Here is a 20835-nt window from a genome sequence, read left to right as displayed (position 1 = left end):
GAGTAGGTTCAACTTTTTCATAAGCTGAATTTTTTTAACGCTGAGTTTTACTAGCCCTCCATCTCCTCTTTAGTCTGAAGTTGTGTGCATCTTCTATCACTTTCAAATTCAATTGTCTCAACATATTGTGTTGAAACTTGACTAATCTACTATTAACTACACCAGTTAATGTCAAATATTCCTGAGGGGTCGCCAGGCTGGTTTCTTGCAGCAAAAACAGTACATGCTTGTGACACTTGAGATACCTTTTGTATTGACAAAGTGCGGATGGATTATAATTATTGTGACCCATGGAACCTGATAAGTTTATAGAACTTGATGGATCTTGATGGCTGTATGAGACATTTTGGTTTTTGGCATTAATAAATGTCCTAAAGTGAGAAGTTAGTGGAGTAATAAATTATTAGCTTCATTTTGCAATCCTCTTTATTTGCTGTCTCCGTTTTGTCTGATTCTACCACTTTCCTTTTACAAACATCTTCTACTTATATCTCATTCCTGTTATTTCCCTCTAATGTTTACACCTACACCTTTGAAACTAAAAGTCTTTAACGTCTGTCTCCATTCTTACTTCTGATTTCTTAGCACCGAATGAGAGGGGAGGGGTTGCTTTCTGGGAAAACACTTTCTATCAAGGAACAAAGAAACGAGACAGGGGCAGAGAGCAAGCAACGATCCTTATCCCCACCCCTCTTCCACCTCCTCTGCCTATTAGGAGGCTTTTTGTGCCTTCTCTCCCTCTGAGAGTCAAACGGGCTGTATTTTTCAAAGATTCCCCCCCCCCGCACCCGCGATTTGAAAGATCGTGGGGCTTCCCCACAGGCACTTCCTTATTAATTGATAATTTTGCTAGGCAGAAAAAGAGAGGAGGGAGGAGGGGGTAGAGCACAACAAGAGTTAGATTTGATTGAAACATCTGATCCATACTGCCCCTGGTGTTGACGGTCCAGAAAACAGCGTTGCTATTTTCAGCACCATAGCCGTGAGCAGCGACAGGGGGTATGGGAAGGAGCCCTAGCTTCTTTTACTGGGTCGATACAGCCAACCCTACGTATTAGGGAAGAGATAACCCTGCCTCCTTGCAGAGCTCAGGCAATTTGGCTTCCCCTCTAAGTTTTGGTGAGAGGCGAGCTCATTGCTGTGTTTGCACTCGTTTGCTGTGTTGCGCGAACGCAGAGGCTGAGAGAGCGAGCGAATATGTTGCACGTGAATCTTTCTATCCATAGGAAAAGACATGGCATCCCCCCCGGGAGAGGTGGGAGGAGACATTCTGAAGCTGCAGATTCCATCCAACCTTCCGCCTGGACCAGCTGATGCTTCAGAAAAATGGTGTAGGCAGCGTTGAGGAGATGATCTCCCTCCCAGAGAGCTCAACACCTCCACGATGCTGCAGCTCAGCCCAAGTTTCTCACAGTTGTGATGCCCAGTTGAAGTCCGCAGATCCCAGGCTACTTTCTCTCTTTTGGGGATTCCTGTGTCCAGATCTCCTGGTCCTTCTCCTTTTTCTTCTGGTGGTTCATGTGATGATTTAATGTGAAGAAAAAAAAAGAATTCTGTTTAAGGATGCAGCTCTTCTACTGAAGTGTGGCTCAAGTGCAGGTAAATCAATTCATTTAAAAGAAAAACCCCACTTTATTGTTTATGTACATGTGTTTGTGTGTGCGTGCCTGTGTAAAATCTAATCAATGCACTTCCAATTATTTGAGAGATTGTCAGTAATCCCATTTAGTTTTCAGAAAATGTTGCTTTATTAATGAATGGGTTTCTATATGTGGGCAGAGGCTGACATTTAATTCTCTGTAAAGTACCTGGTATAATTGAGATGCAATAGAAGCCATCATTGTACTAAGGAAGAGGAGGAGGAGAGAAAATTGGCTGATTACCAGTTCTCAGAAAATCTAGCACATTTCTTTAGACCTGATTTTTGCACTTCAATGATCCCTCTAAAATTATTGTTCATTGATTTAAATATGAGAACATATCTGCTCTCCATTTAGACTAAAATGGAGAAGTTTCCACTAAGATCACGGAGAAGCATGACCACAGGCAGTTTCAGAACTACTTTTTGAACTCCCAAAAATCTTGGAAACTGCACTGTTGAATTTTACGGACAAACTGTCAGGAGTTAGTGGTATGACTTCATAATACCTTTGTTGTAAGAAGTCATCTACCCTCTTTTTTTAGGCTTAAAATGTACATGCAGGTACTTGGAAGGAGAGAAAACCCTCATTGCAAAACCCTGGACATTTATGCCCTGCCCACTTTGGTGATGCTTTCACATGACCTCCAAAAACATGGCATCTCTTGGTTGCCATTTTTTAAAAAATGTGGTTCACGACTATGGATGCCCTGATTTATATATATAACTTCTTAAATGTTGGTGTATTAATTCAGTGTCTTTCCTCCTATCTTAAGAATGAAGTTTTAGCCTGAACCTCCATTGGAGTAATTAGATCTGTAACAAAAAATGGGAACATATTTTACTACCATTTAAGAGCGAGTTGGACTTTTTAAAAGTATAATATTGCTTATTCTTCAGCCAATTTCCATGTTTACTTTTGTAATTTTCCCCACTTTTCATGCAGTTGAACTGCTTTGGGTAAATATGTATCAACAGCTCTCAGATTGGATTTGCTTATGAGTAAAGCTCTTCTACAAAATACGCTCTTCAACATTTCTTTGAGCTAAAGCCCACCCCCCCAATTAACATACTATACCAGATTTTATCTTGAGAAAATACTGCAACATGTTTCTCTAGAGATGTCTACTTATTGATGCATTCATGAAATATAGTGTGCAAAGAATTCAGTCTTTGAGGTTTGCCTGACTCTTTCAGTAAGATGAAACACTTTAATGTATATCCTGAAGAGTGTAACAATATGCATCTTTACCAAGAAGTAATACCCACTGAATATGATTTGTCTTATATCTAGGAAAGTAGGGGTGTTGGCACTAAGAGAAAGTTTAAATATGAATTAGCACAGAATGAACAGGGATTTGATTATTTTTTTATACATTCACCTAATAAGCTTAACTAAGCCATATTCCCAATGCAGAGAAGCACTACCTATCTGCTTTGCTTTCTACTACATAGTTCTAATGCATGATGTGCTTAGTTTTCCATCATAGCATGCTCCATTACAAATATTTTTTTTGCTGTAAATTAAGACCTATAGCAGTCCATAACAGTGAAGAGTCTGTGGAAGGAATATTTAACAAAATATTTAAACTTTCATCCTATTATATTATATGTATATGTATGTATGTATGTATGTATGTATGTATGTATGTATGTATGTATGTATGTTTGTATATTCATTCTGTACAGGACAGCTCTGTACAGAAAGTTGAAATGAGCTCAATAGTCATCATAGTTCCCTAGCAAGGGCAGACTTTAAGTCATTCTTAATATTTTCCTTACATTATACATACATACATACATACATACATACATACATACATACATACATACATACATACATATGTTTATCAGCATCATACAGCAGTGTCTTGTTTCCCATACTTTGGCATAATTAAAAAAAAACTCATGCCAAATTTATTGGTGCCAATGTGCTTATTTGCTTGCTATTACTAATTTTAAAACTAATTTAGTGCATGGGAAAATATTGATAGATTGATAGATTCCACTCTACTAATAGCTACAAATAATACACAGCATGTTTTATAATGTAACCATGAAGACTTTGGTAGATTATGCCTCAATGGGTTGAAAGTAAAAATATTATAATTTAAGGCTAATGAAATCTCTTATTACACCTTCTTGAATTTAACAAGGTTGACTCAGCCTTCCAACCTTCCAAGGTAAGTAAAATGAGGACCCAGACTGTTGGGGGCAATATGCTGACTCTGTAAACTACTTGGAGAGGGCTATAAAGCCGTGTGAAGTGGTATATAAGTCTAAGTACTATTGCTATTGCTATCTACCTGAACATGGATCTCATTGGGATATAATACATCCATTTAGATACATATTTCCTAATGATATTTTTTTATTTACCATATTCCAAACATGTACCCATCAGTAAAGCTGCTGTTCTATACAGTATAGTAGATGTAAGAAAATCACATTGTCTAAGGAAAAAGTAAATTATAGTCAAAAGAACTACTCTATTGAGCTCAAATATTGGCTTTGGCTTAGCCAGTTTATGTAGCTTGTAATACAGGGTTCTACAAAAGGGACTCTGGGCTATATTATGAAGAATTTATTTTTCAGAATATCTAATGAGCTACCTGTATTATTATGTTTCAGTGTGTCAGATAAAGCCTATTTCCAAATAAGTGTCTTTTTCTGAGACTAACTGAAATTAACTGAGGATAATTATATATTTGTACAGTACTCAGAAATAAGCTTCATTGAAAATTAAAGAAATGAGCAGTTTTGGAAAACAATTATAGCATAGCTGGAGCCTGGAACCTATACCACTTATGGGGAAAAGATAGAACATTAAGATTGTAAGGGAAATGTGTTTCTTAATTATTTTATTTTATGAATCATCCTCAGGGAGATCTAAAAGTGAAAGAAACAAAAACAAATCCCACTGATCTAAAATCTTCACTTCAGTAGAAAGAAAACAGCTTTCATTAAAATATTTGGAGACATCAAAACTCATAGGTCACCTGTCAGATAGAAAAATAATGATGTAATAAGTGAGAGTCCCCTCCCTGGTCCTGTGACCTCAGATAGCAAGATTATCTTAAGGAAAGACTGTGAAACTATCCTTCATTCTCATGCTGCTTGAACTAAGCAAAGGAAACATATTTAACTGATTTTGGGCAGGTGAAGAATAGGTGGAACAAAATGTGTTGAATATCAGTTTATGGGCACCGTGACAGATTGTGTGAAGTGCCTCCAGGCTTCTTAGACAAGCACCTTGCTTCAAAAGCCAGGCAATCTTTGGCTATTCTGCGTAGAAATGCAGCTTGAAAGCAATGACTTTTTCTCTGACTTGATTTTTTTTATTTTATTTGGAGAGTGATTCAGAGGTTCTGCAACTGATAGCCCCCATGCCAATCGCATATTAGGGTCACCCTATCTCTCCAAACCACTCAGTAAATGCACACTCTTTGTGATTACTGTAATAAACAATCACACAGAGCAATCGATCCTGCTAAGGTAGCATGCCATTTTAATTTATTTATTTTAGTTTAAATTAGTCTTATCTCATTTTTGGTCTTGAGTGCATTGCTATTGCTCTTATGTGGATGAAAAGAGATCAAGAGATATTGCTGCCTGGTCCATAAATCCAAGTGACAGCCTTATTCACACCCGTAAATGGAGATTGCCCTTCAAAAAATTCTCATTTTTTTAAACTGGGGTCATAAACATAAACATGCATGAATATTCTTTCTGCAGGGACACTTGGCTCAAAGAAAGGGTATCTTTTAAAGAGAAATAGACAGACAGAAGTAAAGGCAACAGGTTCTGAAGCATTCCAAAAACACAATTCACGCTAGCAGCCTGACAGGCATTCTTTATTTCATATTAAAAAAGAAATCTGCATTACTGTTTTCATAACAGTTTCCGTTCCAGAGCAACATCTTCACAACCAGTTGGCACTTTAGCAGGGCTTTAAGCTTGGCTGACAACAAAGCTTTAATGCTCAAACTATATGCAATGCCATCCCTGTCCAGCTCCTGTTTTACCTTCACCTTGAAATCTGGTAGGAAGTAGGTTATATAACACTACTACAGCGGAGCTTCAGGTTTGATCTCCAAAAGGATGCTGCAATTAAGGTGCTTGCTTGAAAGGGCTGCAAACAGCTTGTACCTTTTCACAAGGTTGAAGCATGTTTTTGGAGTCAAATCCTGTAATGGAAATAAGAGGATCTGTATCCTCAAGATACAATGGCAAAAGAAAACATTTATTGGTTAACCTTCTGTATGCTGAAGCATATGCAGAAATGCAACATTAAGAACCATTATTTAAATTGAAGGAAATCTCACCAAAGTAAGAAGATCTCAGTCTGATGAATTGGATCCTCAATCATTCTGTTATGCAGATATTCAGAACTGCGTGCAGCTTCCTATAAGTTAAATACCACCACCAGACATTGTTCTTCTAATGGTTTAACAGTCTGGCATTTAAAATCAGATTTTAATAGGGTAGTTTGGTGGAGGATAGCTTAGAGAATGCCAAAGGTACAACCCATCTTGATATGTGTACCTTTTAAAAATAAGAAAGGAAAGGAGGTTAATTCCTGATAAATGGAGTTGTAACAGGGTATCCTACTGTCCCAGATACCTCTTAAGAGTTTATTTGAATATAAGAATTCTTAATTTCTATTTGATTTCTTTAGCAGGGGCAGGAGGTTTGCTATTAATCTGAACATCAGAAGGAGTCTAGTAGCACCTTCTCAGCTTAAGAATTTTTTTAAAGGTCTTGTGAGTTGCAGTTCTCTTTATCAAATGCATGCAACAGCTGGACTGAAGTAGAATAATATTGGGGTGAGGCTGGGAGAAGGAGTTGGTGGGGGAGAAGGAAGAGGAAAACACAGGCAGATTCAGGTCACACCTGAGACAATTCATCCTCTTCATCACCACTCTACTTGAGTTAAGCCATTCCAGGCATCCAATGAAGTGAGCTGCAGCTCACAAAAGCTGATATACCTTTCCAAAAAAAAAAAAAAAAAGTTATTTGTCTGGAAAGATGCTACCATAAATAAACTCAGTTTATTTTTAGGTGACCATAGCATAGCCTAATACAGCCCCCTGTCTACAATTGCTACTAACTTAATTATAACAGAGTCCAAATAACAATAGGCAACATGGGGTGAGGAATGAAATAAGACAACATTCAGTTAAAATCCATAGTTCATGGAAATAATGAATGAGTTCGTTCGTCTACACAGCACTGGAAGTTTGAGAACCCAAATGTTTGCAAATACAGCATGCAAACATTTAGTCTTATACCTCCCCCTGCTGGGCTATATGCTAATCTGGTTGCTGAAGTCCTTCTGCTCAAATGTCTTAGAGTTAAATGGACCCCTGTGGGACATAACGGATGCCGGGAGTGAATGGTTTTTCTTCTGATGCATCTGACTAGGCTCCTAGGCTTTTCCCACTGGCATTTCATTATGGAGCAAACACATTTGGCAACATCCTTTCCCCCCCTGCTATGCCCATATGATGCAGCATTCATCTCAACCCCCAGCCCATTAGCGAGACAGGTTTAAAGCATCCTTATTTACACCAGTGTTCAGGGAATGTTAAGGGAATGAGATACTACTGTGTCGGGCCCTCCTTAGAACAGAGTTTGCAGTTCAATGCTTAATTCCTTCCCTTGGAAGAGCCATTACATGATCCTGCCTCATTTCTTCTGTTCTGTTCTTCCTTCCCAGGTTCTGCCTCCTATTGAATGTGACGGAAAAGGGGGCCAATAGTGGGAATTGGTTTCAACCGAGGATACTGGCATGTATGCTAGTTAAAAGTTAGTTTTGTTTTGAAAACAGACTAACCTAACTCTAAACTACAGTACTGTGGACCTCTTAAAACATTTTTTTTCTCTCGTCTGGTATATTTCAGTCAAACACAATACAAAAGGAATCCAACTTCATCCAAATTTGAACTTGCATATATGATGGCATGTAGGTGGAGATGGTAAACTGTGTCCACTCTAGAGGTGGTATTCAGCAGGTTCTGACCAGTTCTGGAGAATTGGTAGTGGAAATTTTGAGTAGTTTGGAGAACCAGCAAATACCACCTCTGACTGGCCCCGTCCCCATCTATTCTCTGCCTCCCGAGTCCCAGCTGATCGCTTGAGTCTTCTTTTGTTGCCCTGCACAGGAGAATGGAGCTGGAAAGTAGGTTAGTGGGGAGGGGAGGGAATGGAGATTTTCCAGTATCCTTCCCCTGCCACACACCCACCAAACCATGCCCACCAAGCCATGCCACACCACGCGCACCACACCATGCCACACCCACCAAGCCACGCCCACAGAACCAGTAGTAATTTTTTAAAAATCCCACCACTGGTCAGTATGTCACATCATCAGAATGTGAATTTGGCCCATTTGTACTTAAAGTATGCTGAGGAATTGCCTGCCAATGCTGAAGGGGCAGAATTTGCATCCTGACATCACAATGAGTCTTTTGTCCCTTGTTCTTTTTGGCCTCCATGGTTGGCTAGACTAAAGTCCTTCTACTAAGTACCTGAAGCGGTGGCCTAGAGGTGGCGCTCTCATCTCACAATTAGGAGGCTGTGAGTTCGATCCTAGGAAGAGGCTAATATTTGGAATAGTATCTCTTGCTCGAGCAGACGGTGTTGGACTAGATGACCTCCAAGGTCCTTCCCAACTCTGTTGTTCAATGTTCTACCAAAGGCCAAGTGACAAGAGAGAAAATTATAAAATACTTGAGAAGTCATTGTGCTGATTTTGATATTCAGTAAATTGCATTTAGTTTTGTTCTTCTTCTTCTTTTACTTGCTGGAATAGGCCCATAATATTTTTCTCAACAGGCAAAATAGATTTCTATACTGAAAGAAGGGCAGTTTTCTCTGCCTTAAGAATTAACACCTATCTTTGGAATTGTTTCTTTGGGTATCTGGATACTCAAAGTACCTGTTCTGACACAGGTTGTGCTTCAGTCACTGTTACAAGATGGGAAAGCTATATAAATCATCTAAACAAACACCTGTGTATATAAGCTCATCCTTGCAACACTAGCCATGAAAATGTTCCAAGTTTTCCTATTCTAAGAGTGGGCAGAAAGCTCTTGACTTGTGTCATCGATGATTTGGGAATAAAACTTTATGGATAAGTCTCTCCAAAACTCTTGGGCATGTTGTATCATTCATGGTAGCTACAAAGGTCAAAAGAGAATAATGACAAAAGGAGAACAGATGGCATACATACAGTGCCTTTAAAATATAAAATTTTCTATCAAATCTATAAGTAAACTAGTGATTGTGGAATTTTCTTACATAGTTTCTGTAAGAAGTGATGCAAGTATGCTAATTAAGATAATTACAAATACTTAAAATGCACAGTAGAAATGATACATTACTGTATATTGCATGTACTATAATACAGAAGCAGAACCTATTTGCCAGATTGAAACAATTGACAGAGAAATCAGAGCTTTGCTATGGCTTCACATCAATAAATAACACTTGCTCATTTAGCATATTAATACAAATACATGATTTGGCTCTCATTGAAGTGACACTTGTGGAAAGTAGTCAGAAGTTGGATGAAGTAATAGACAGGTGGGGGGTTTATTGTTTACTGCCAAATTTTGTCCAGCCAGTTGCAACCATATATTGTCACATATCGCACTTTATGATGCTTCTCATTGTTTGTTCCATGCATGTCACTTATGGAACGTTTTAGGGGTTTTCTTTCTTTTTTGGAATTTTTTTTCCTAACCTTGTCTCCTCTAGATGTGTTGTGATTGCAATTCTCAAGAATTTCATTCCAGTGAGTGGCAGATTTTGTCCCATTGTTCTAACACCTCAAGACTAAGAGAGCTTTTAATCATAAAAATAACTTTAAGAGGCATAAATGTTTGTTCGAGTGGACAACACAACTACAATCTAACCCAATTTAAGACAATATCCTTGTATCTCCTATCTCCTCTGCATGATTGCAGCAGCTCTCTCCTCTCCAGACTGTCAGTACTTAAGGAATTATTTTAGCTTTGCAATTATTTTAAAGTTGAGGAAAGCCGTTAGAGGATTTTCTCACGCTTCCAATTCTAAAGCATAAACAAGCCATCTTCTCCATTCAAAACATGGCTTGAGGCTGTTTTATCATCTTGTTAGGATTTTAATATTTGGAACATAGAAGAAGCAAGTTCTTACCCAAGTAATTATTTGAGTTTAACCTAATTTGAGTTGAGAATGAAGGACAAAACTGCAAATAAAGTAAGAGTAAAAATAACTAAGATAAGTTGCTGGGGTGGGATATGAAAAATTGTCAAGGATATCCATGGTACTACTTATTTAAAAAAATGTTGACTTACTCTGAATATGTAGCTTTAGTTGCTTCAGCTCCAAACCTGGCATAGCTGATGGTCTGATCTCAGGTCCACCAAGGTAAATGGAATCTCTTTGAGCAAAGTCCCAAAGGTACTTTTTCAAGAGGCAACTGGACTTTCTGTTTTTTATTTTGAAGACATTTCACTTCTCATCCAAGAAGCTTCTTCAGCAGTGACTGGTTGGTGGGGAATGGAAGGATTTATACTCCTTGCAGGCAGCTGGTCATTTGCATTCTTTTAGTGAGTTGTTACGGCCACCTACAGGTTTATCTCCACACATGGGTGTGGAGCCTCCTTGGAACTGTTCAAAGGATTGTGGTGTAGGCTGGACATATATGACATCATATATGATATCCCCTCTGTTGAGAGAAGGTGTTCAGTTTTGATGTAGATGGCCTCTTTGACCCCTCTTTCAACCCAGAGGTCCTCTCTGTCCAAAATGTGGACTTTGCTGTCTTCAAAAGAGTAGCCTTTGTCGTTTAAATGCAGATGGACTGCTGAACCTTGTCCTGATGGGTTTGTTCTCCTATATTGTGCCATGCGTTTATGAAGTGGTTGTTTTGTTTTCCCAATGTACAGATCTGAACATGGCTCACTGTATTGTACTGCATATACCACATTGCTCAGTTTGTGTGTGTGTGTGTGTTTTATTTTTGGGGTGGACAAGCTTCTGCCTTAGTGTATTCTTGGGTTTCAAGTGTGCACGTATGTTGTGTTGGCTGAAGGTCCTCCTGAGAACATATGTTTCCAATCAGCTGCTTGTTTGCTCCCAGGTCCAATTCAAGGTGCTGGTTAGGACCTTTAAAGCCCTAAATTGCATGGTACCAGATTATTTGTGGGACCGTCTCTCTTCAATCCTATCCCATTAGAGTGGACGAGTTTCCACCAGCCAAGGATTTTCTGTTCCACCAGCCAAGGATCTTCTGTTAATGGGATCTAGAAAGAAAGTCTTTTTTGCTGTGACCCTCCATCCTCTGGAACATCATTTTTCTGTATCTTGTACAGAGGTGGATTTATAAACTGTACAGATGCAGAGAGATAACACAATCATTCCCCCAAGAAGAGGTTAGCACCAGTCCTGCTAGCCTTCTGTAAGGCCCTCAAATCTTGGATACACTACCAGGCTTGAGATCTCAAGGAAGTAGGGTACCTGTTAAATAGTTTCACTGTGTATAGTTAGACTGCATACCACTGTCTTTTTGTTACCATATTCTTTTAAATGTGGTGTTTAACTGTTTTTAATAAGTGTTAATGTTGGAGAGCTATGAGTGTTATGTTTTATTTGTATACATTGCCCAGAGTCACATGTGAGTGAGATGTTTAATCAAATTAATAAATAAATGGATGAATGGATGCAATAAAAGTTTTAGAATAAAGAAATAAGACAGGAATAAATATTAATCAAGAGTTACTAATGTGATTTTTACAACATTCAAAGGGTCAGTGAATTATATAATCATCGCTTAACATTGAAATTTTTATCCCTATTCCGCAGAGAAGATGGGACTATTCATCACATCCTTTGAAGCCAAGCTAGATAGTGAGAGAGTATGCAATACATCTGGAGGATGTGGAAGTCTACCATAGTTACGTAGCCAGAATACTGACTGAATCCCTAATAAAGCCAAGGTTTAGCAAGACTGTGCAAGGCTTCAGGCCTTTGAATTGAAGTGTTACATGGTCTTTCGGCTGGTTTCCAGACTAGCATCATCCATTTCAATCCATCAGTTCTTTAATGAAGTGTTTCTGGCTATATTTGATGGCAGAGATTGGAGAGAGAAAAACAGAGGAAAGGAATGGTATAAATCAATTGAGTTAGCACATCAATTGAATTTAGTAGTTAGGATGAGACAGGTGCTGAGCACAGAACTCCTGTAGCTTTACAAAGATTCATTGCCAACAGAAGAGGACAGAATAACCATTCTTTCAAATGAGACTGCTCAACCAAGGCTATTTAGATTGACCAAGGTTTCAAGCCAGGGCTGGCTCACCCTATAGGCATGGCACACAACAGTTCCTTTAGCCTGGAAGGTCCAAGTAATTCCAACCAAGACTTTTCCTTGTCTGTCTTTTGATCTCTGGGGATAGCTTGGGACAAGTAGACCCTGCTGTATTATTAATTCAACATTAATTCCTCATTCAGATTTTATATTTCTAGTAAATATACAGATATGCTTCTCTGAAGAGCCAGCTGTGATGCAAACACTCACTTGTAGAGATGAATAAGTGATAATATCTTACTCAGTGCGAATCTTTATAAGTAGCATGGATGATGTATGTTTATTTATTTGCCTTTCTTGCTTTTTATTTTTTGACAGAAATTCAAAAGAGTGGCCATCTTGTGACCACCATGAATGTTCTGCAGTAAAGTCCAGGGGTGTTTCTGAAACACTTGCCAACATGTTCACGGACAAGAACAGCACTCCTTTATCCAAGAAACCAAACAAGAAAAAAACCAGGCCTCAGGGTTTGCCTTCTCCAGCTCTTTGCTGTGCCTGTGGGCTCTGCATCATGCTAGCAGGTATTAACATCACTCTGGTGGGAGCATTTGCTTTTGGGACCTTTCTGCCAGTCAACAACCCTCCCATTGTCATTGGTCCCATCCTTCTGGTGGTGGCCTTCACTTTCTTTGGAGCTTGTTGCATTTGCAGCCGAAGGCCACCTGCTCATACCACAAGAAAATTCAAGCCAGGAGCCAATATTGGACTCATCAAGCCTGGGAACACAGCCTTTGAAATTGAAACAAGTGAACACACTGTGCAAGACACAACAGCTGTGCAGTTGAGCCCAACCAACTCTCCAATGTCTTCCAAAAGGTCCACTCCAATCCATGAGAATTCTAAGACCTGTACACTTTTTACAATGGACAACAATGGCCCAGTTGCAAAATATACAGCAGGGGGAGAATCGATACATCTGAATTTGCCCAGGGACGTTGCCATGTCATAAACCAAACTGGAGAATATTTTTGAATATGTGGGTAGAAGGCACTACAACACAACCAGATGGTTAAATGAGTTTTCAACACAGCAAGCATCTGGAATCTAATTTAGATTTGGCCAGCATGTGCATTCGAATATATTGAGAAATTTAAGGGAAAGGCATAATAAGGTGGCAATTAGTAATCAATACACAGCTGTGATGGGAAGTGCCAGACACTGGTGGAGAAAGTCTGAATTTTCAGCAGTGACATTAAAATGAAAGATTGAATACATAAATCAGTAGCATGCAGCTACTGAAAACCACATATCCTGTGGATTTAATTCATTATATTAATGGGTTGGTGAATAATAATGTGATGATAAGGATTTGGTGATGCAGAGCAGTGGAAAATTACAGATTCTTTCATGAATGTTGGAAGGAAGAGTGGATTGTACAGAATATTGATTACAAATGAAAGAGAATTTATATTCTGATTTAAATAGTCACTTTGCTTCTCTTGAGGCTATTTGATATACTACTTTAAGACTATCAAAATGAATTTTCCTCTTGATTTTATCACATTCTTATTGCATTTGGTAGATGAAAAGGATTATTTAAGTTAATGTACATCAGATAGTGTATTATCTTTTCTCCATCCTCTGCTTTTTGGAATCAGTTGTTACGCATGTAGCTGGCAGCTGAGTCAGACACATTGGGTTGTATATGAACATCTGATATATATTGTATCATGGAAAAAATATATGAGAAAATGTGAGAATAGACAAAATGCACCATGTAACAGGGCACATGGTGTAAATCAATGTAAGATGATTTACATTTACCAATATTTGGAATCTATAGGATAGTCTTATCCTAAATTGGTCCTTTAAGATGTACACTACGGAGGCATGCAGAGATGTATATATTACATGCCATTTGAAAAGGGACCACAATGTCCATAATAGAAACTTGGCCAGCTTTGCATCTTAGGAGATCTTTCTCATTGGGAAAAATAGCAACAGACCTTTTCCTTATGCAACAAATTGTATGGTCTTATGTAATGTTTGTCAGTGAAAAGAATATCTATGTTGTTCTTTCTAAACACTTCAGACCAATTTACTTCTCAGTGACTTTAATGAGGATGGTGCTTGTTTGCAAATAAAGCAGACTTTATGTTTGGATAACTACTGTGAGTGGTGTCTGCAGGCTATGGTTAGAAAAAAAGAAGAAGTCAAGTTGGCAAATGCAAGAAACATAAAAAAGACAGGCAGAGCTTTGATTATCTGTTGCAGCCACCATCTTGGCTCTTTTGACTGTACTCTGCAGAAATCCCTCATTAGGGTCAAAACATGTACGAATATACAGGCAGGAAAGCTCTAAAGGTGCACGAAGAACATGGCAAGCATTGCTAATCCAATCCAAGGCCTTTGTTCAACTTCAATTTGACTCACTGTTTACTTCTAGGTGTTGTTGGTCTCCTATGTATCATATTCAGGTGGGTGGCTTGTCTGCTTTTGCTTTCCTTGGCAGCAGTTCAGTGATTATTTTTGTGCTTAGTTGAGAAAATGTAAGCTCCAGTTGGAATGTTCAAGAACTCTTCATCATCTAAATGCTCTCCTGCCCCCTCTTTTCTGTATCTCATATTTCATAAAATGCTGCTGACCTATATGGATTCTTCCATTTCATAATTCTGGCAGAGATTAGAATTATTTTGGATCCATCTTGTTTTCTGCTTAAATGTTAGCAATATTAAAAAAAAAAAAGATACACATGGAAGGAAACCAAATGGACTTGATGGCATCTTGCTGTCTTTTAAATTAGATAGGTAGGATGAATTCAAAACAGAATTCATAAATTATGCAGGAAATCAAAGGGAAATTAAGGAAGATGTTGTCAATCTCAATATCTTCTTTACAAAAAGTGTTAAATTCCAGCTGATGAGGAGTGTTTGATGTCATTTTGAATAGCTCTGGAAATTGCATGTCAATGTAATTATTTCATTGTTTATTATTTTGACTCATGAAAAAAATAGTAAATAATATTTTTAAGTATTTTTATCTCAAGAGACTGATTACCACTTTCCCTTTGACTGCATCTACAACCAAAATGCAGTGCTCTACAACAATAAGGGGAACTGAGGCAATTGCTTCAAGTTTCTCTTTTCTCCCCCTTCCCCCCCCCCCTCCAGTCTCTGTAGATGCGTCTGTGCATTGGCCACATGTTAAGTGGAGTAAAAGATATATTAAAGGCTACAATACAGATCCCCCAGCTTTTGACTTGATGCTACAAACTCTCTTAGGTCAGTTGACAGTCTAGGACAGAGGTCCCCAAACTTGGCAACTTTAAGACTTGTGGACTTCAACTCCCAGAATTCCCATTCTTGACTCCTTATTGCTCTTCATGCCTTAGAACAGGGGTCTCCAAACTTGGCAATTTTAAGACATGCGGACTTCAACTCCCAGAATTCTGGGAGTTGAAGTCTACAAGTCTTAAAGTTGCCAAGTTTGGAGACCTCTGGTCTAGCAGATTGAAATGAGGTCAGAGCTGAATTGGGCAGGCCAAGTTATCTCTAATAAAAATGAGCACCAGGATTTCCCTTTGAAAGTATGTATTAAAAAAAAACAAACACCTGTAGGCCTGTGTCATAGACTCCCAGGAAAATCTTAGGTTAGTCCTTTATATGTGTGCCTTCTATATAAATCCTCTATGCCACAGCCTCTTTTGTAAAGAGGTTGCATTACAGGGCTGGGTAAGGGTTTCTTCTGATGAATAGGTCAGAACATGGTGATAATGGAATGGCAGACCAATAAGAGGTAGTAGAACATGCATGCGATATACATTTAACCTGTGAGAAGATGTGACTGAATAATCTAAAGTGAATTCTATCTGGAAAGAGATTCATCAAAACCCCCGAGGGTTCTACATCATACTACCTGCTAGTATGTGTAATTTTATTCAGAGGGGCTAAGTTCTAAATTGAAAAGTATAGGATTGCACATTAAGAGCAATCGATATAGCGAGAATAAAGAGAATTGGTTTCAGCAAAGACAGGCATTCAAATCTTCTCACTTAAGAAAGTATTTGTGGTTTATCTTGTAATAAGTTTGAACAGTTAATTACATTTCCATTGTGCTGGTACCCTAATTGTTATTGAAATGTTTTATGGTAAATTAACTCCAACTGAAGATTTAAAAAAAAGATACAACCACTTGCATGTGACGTTCTGCCTTTTTGCTAGCAAGATAGTAAGATCTAAGAATTCTCTCAATATATCATCAAAACAAAATATCTAACAGTTAAAAGAGATTCTATGGAAGGTCAATATCTTTTAAGCGAAACCATTTAAAAGACAAGTGGGTATGAGTTATTTTTATTTTTCAATGTTTTTTTGTCTTCAAAATGTTATTAGTTTTGCATACTAAGGAAGTTCTTGCATTATTTTTAAAAACAAACATCTGTCAGAATTCATTAAGAAAATATTGGAAAAAAGGGGAATTCTGATTGGTTCTGTTTGGCTCCAGTCTGGATATACGTGGAATCACGTCAATTTCATTGTGCAAATTGCTTGTGACAATTTCTGTACAGAAACCAGTCTTTGAAGTTTAACATGTGGTTGTGTTCTGGTATCAGTTTCCATGTTTACAAAAGCAATTGGCTGTTTAACACATTTTCAGTGCTCTCCATGTGTTCAATAAAATATATTCAGACTATCTTGGTTTTCTGCAACTATTCTGGGAAACCTTTTCAGTAGAAACATACTGTTACTTTAAGAAAACGACATATATAAATTGGACCTGTTAAAAAAAGGTCAACAGCTTTCCAATGGTGTACGGGTAATCATAAGAACTGGAGATGAGAAAGATTACCTATACTTATAGACTTTTAGACTGTATGTGACAACCCCTTCAGAACTATTTAGCCTTGATTCTACTGTGCTCTGCCAGTTTGTTGCTCTTCTAACACACCATTAGATCCATGAGTCACTGGAAAACATAAGAGTTACTTAGACAAATTCAGGTAAGTTCAGAAGAGAAGGAAATGTTTGATCTCATGATGTCATGGGTTCTTTTGATCCTGCTGGATGATTTGATGGGTCTAAGTTATGACCTTAACTTTAGAAGTACGAATTTGAAAACTGAGTCATGGAAAGTCATGGAAAGCTTTGCTGGCTAAAAGTTTCATTGTTTATATCAGTGCAGAAGTAAAAATAAGAACAAAGACCCATTTTTGGAATGACACAGAAGAAAATAGATGATAACAATAGACCATAATTTCTTCATCATTCACTGATGGGCAAAACAAGGCAAGGTAAATCTGTATTGGAGTCCTTCTTTGGGTGAGGCATGGTTATCATTATTCTGTGATGCCACTCATTTTCCATCCATTTTTGGTGGTACCTGTCTTCAAAACCTGGTGTAGGCTTCATAACATACGACTCAGCAGTGGGTTATGTCAGCAGTTCCCTTGCCTGGATGTCACAGAGATATAGGGTTTGCTTCAAAGTGTCCTTGGAGCAGTGCTGGTATGGATGATCTTAAATTCTGGTCTCTAATTCACCATAGAGCCACTGGCAAGGCATAGGATGATTGTCCATTCTGATGGTGTGTCCCATCTACTGCATTTGAGTCTGGTAATCAGGATTTAATGCAGGTGGAATCCAGTCCTCCAGAGGCTGGGGAAATCTAGGAATTGAAACCCACACATCTTAAAGTTGGCGAGGTTGATAAACACTGGATTAGACATTAGTACCATTAACCAAAGCATGGTAGTGCAGAGCGCGTCCTTTCAATGTATATTTCAGTGAAAACTGAAGAAATAAAGATATGGGAACTGTTCTCTGAAAGCTAGGTCAAAGGCAGCTCAAAATCCTAACTCTGGAAAAGCCTCCATCTGTCAGGGTCATAGCTTTTCAAATATATTTACTTAGCGCTGAAGAAGCAATATGTATTCATTTTACTGTCTTGAGAACAGTATCTTGCCTTAAGTATATAAAAATCAAAGCCCATAAAAAATTTTGGGGTAGAATTTCTTGAGACTCTGGAATAAGAGAATCTCACAAATGTAGGACAGCATGAAGAACATAGGTTATTTTTCCCTCTCCACCAAACTTGGATAAAGCAGTTTAAAAAGCACAGTTTTTAGAGCATAAATTCAGTTGGGTGTAATGAAAATTACTGGTGGGTAAAACTAGTACGGCCTTGATAATTTGGCAGAATATGATTCAGGGTTTAGATTCTTAGATACATTCTTCCAAGAAGCATTATCTACTGTTCTCTGGTGGTGTCTTTTTTTATACATTGAATGGCTGATGGACACATTTGATCATTGAAGCTCTTCCATATCACCATGCATGGCCCAGACTATTTTTACAAGACGTTGTGAACCACAAAGTACATAATAGCTTAACATATCGTGTGAAATTTTGATTAAAATCATGATACTTGCCACGCAAACATATTCTAAGCACATCTCTGCCAACGAAGGGGAAAGAGAGGGACCACTTACTCTGAAAGGCTCAACACACCTTGATATTTGTAAGCAAGTGGCACCTACAGCCGTCTCTTATGATTAGCGTAGTTTCCCTCCCCCTCCCCCTTGCTAGCAGGATTAATTTTGTGAGAAAACTTGTCCCCAGGCTAATGCTGGAATTGTCTTTGATTTCATGGCTGGGATGATTAGTAGGGACTGATATCCAAGAGTAATGAGATTAAGGAGACTGTGAAAGACAAGGAGAGAGAGAGAGAGAGAGAATGAGAATGAGAATGAGAGACTTTTGCTCAAGATTAAAATGTAACAGAGTAATTTTAAAGGCTTAATTATTCAAAACACTGGCTAATTAAATGGCACCAAGGAATCTTCAGCCTTAAAACAGGTTAGCCACTAAATGTATTGCATTAATTGATAACCACAGAGAAAGCAAAATATAACCTGGTATATACTTTTAGCCTATCTCTTACTAGATGGCGTATGGGAGTTGCATATCAAAATGCTTGCAATATGGTAGACATGCCAAGTGCATTATTAATGCACCCTGAGCATCACAGCTTTCACCGAATGAATACATCTTGAAATGGTTTATCCTGGATATTTTAAAATTTCATGGTGAGGAGACTTTTAACTTATACAATTTTGCTCTGGTGAGGATTGCACTTCTTGCAAAAGAAGAGACTTTACCAGCATTATTCAAAGTTCTTACAGACTGCAAGGGCTAATTCAGTGCAGCTGAGAACATCACTATTGAGAAGAACCATGGGAATGAATAGATGATCCATGGCAAAAGACAAGACATGTGCACTGTTGTTTTATTCACTAAAATCTCTGCAAAGTAACCAAGACGGGAAAATAGGAAGTAAATCTTGCAAATACCAGAATGGGCTTGGAGAGACATTGCATTTGGCAAACAAAGAGTGAGGATATGTAACATGAACTTCTCTTTGTGTACAAATTGTGATAAGAGAGAGAGCATGAGAGAAGGCAATCAGAACTGCAGTGCTAATTTTCATTTGTACACTTGATTTGATGCTATTGAAACAACCAAATGATTGATGTGACATTTTGTAGTTGCCAAGGGCACATTTCCAATGTGTACAAGGTACAGGAAGACGTCCTCCAGAGTGAGAACAAAATGTACATTTAATTGGGAAGGGGGAAGAAAGTTAATTAGCAACTTAGCATTAAACTTGTGTTTATATGCCCAACTTGAAACTACTCTGTTCAGTAATAATTTTGCGAGCCTGAAAGTTCAGTTTATGTTGGATAATGTGAAGTAAGCTAGGAAAGAGTCTTGAAGCTCCACTGTTTGCAACCTTTGCAAAATCAGTCTGAATAGAGTTGAATTGCGAGGATATATGTCAGTGGTGGGATTCAGTTTTTTTTTACTACCGGTTCTGTGGGCATGGCTTGGTGGGCGTGGCAGGGAAAGGATATTGTAAAATCTCCAGTCAGCGGTAGGATTTGCCAGTATTTAAATACAGATACAGATAATCAGAGTTGGAAGGGACCTTGTAGGTCATCTAGTCCAACCCCCCACCCAAGCGGGAGACCCTACACCATTTCTGACAAATGGCAGTCCAATCTCTCCTTGAAAGTCTCAAGTGATGGTGCTCCCACAACTTCCGAGGGCAAGCTGTTCCATTGGTTGATTGTTCTCACTGTCAGAAAATATCTCCTTATTTCCAGGTTAAATCTCTCTTGTTCAGTTTCCATCCATTATTCCTTGTCTGGCCTACAGGTGCTTTAGAAAATAGCTTGACCCTTTCCTCTCTGTGGTAGCCCCTCAAATATCGGAAGACCGCTATCATGTCTCCCCTGGTCCTTCTCTTCACTAGACTAGCCAAGCCCAGTTCCTGCAACCGTTCTTCATATGTTTTAGTCTCCAGCCCCCTAATCATCCTGATTGATCTTCTCTGTACTTTTTCTAGAGTCTCAACATCTTTTTTATAATGTGGTGACCAAAACTGGATGTAGTACTCTAGGTGTGGTCTTACTAAGGCTTTATAGAGTGGTATTAGTACTTCTCTTGATCTTGACTGTATCCCTCTGCTAATACAATTTAGGATTGCATTAGCTTTTTTGGCGGCTGCTGCACACTGCTGGCTCATATTTAGCTGGTTGTCCACTAGGACTCCAAGATCCCTCTCACCGTTACTGCTATTGAGCCTGGTTTCACCCAGTCTATATGTGTACTTTTGGTTTTTCTTGCCTAAGTGTAGGACTTTACTTTTCTCTATACTGAATTTCATTTTATTAGATATGGCCCAGTGTTCTAGTCTGTCAAGATTCATCTGGATCTTGAGCCTATCTTCTTGGGTGTTAGCTATTCCTACCAGCTTAGTATCATCTGCAAATTTGGTAAGTTCCCCTTCTATTCCCTCATCTAAGTCGTTAATGAAGATATTGAAGAGTACTGGGCCTAAG

At 38.4% G+C, this 20835-nt stretch overlaps 1 protein-coding gene across 1 annotated transcript; it reads left to right on the top strand.

Moving 5' to 3' along the window:
- The first annotated feature begins 1076 nt into the window (after positions 1–1076).
- On the top strand, positions 1077–16186 carry TMEM275 (transmembrane protein 275). The gene is made up of 2 exons (XM_087960211.1): positions 1077–1599; positions 12315–16186. Exon 2 carries the CDS (start codon positions 12397–12399, stop codon positions 12943–12945), a length of 549 nt encoding a protein of 182 aa, XP_087816337.1. The 5' UTR covers positions 1077–1599; positions 12315–12396; the 3' UTR covers positions 12946–16186.
- Positions 16187–20835: the final 4649 nt, after the last annotated feature.

The sequence above is a fragment of the Notechis scutatus genome, chromosome 3, assembly GCF_049901735.1.
Source record: "Notechis scutatus isolate UNSWTSFEM ecotype Mainland chromosome 3, rNotScu1.2, whole genome shotgun sequence".
Lineage (NCBI taxonomy): Eukaryota > Metazoa > Chordata > Lepidosauria > Squamata > Elapidae > Notechis > Notechis scutatus.
Note: the sequence above shows the minus strand (reverse complement) of the source record. Positions and strands in the feature narration are given on the sequence as shown.

Bases quoted from the DNA above. Each gene is read 5' to 3' on its own strand.
- TMEM275 (XM_087960211.1), top strand. From the start codon at position 12,397: ATGTTCACGGACAAGAACAGCACTCCTTTATCCAAGAAACCAAACAAG.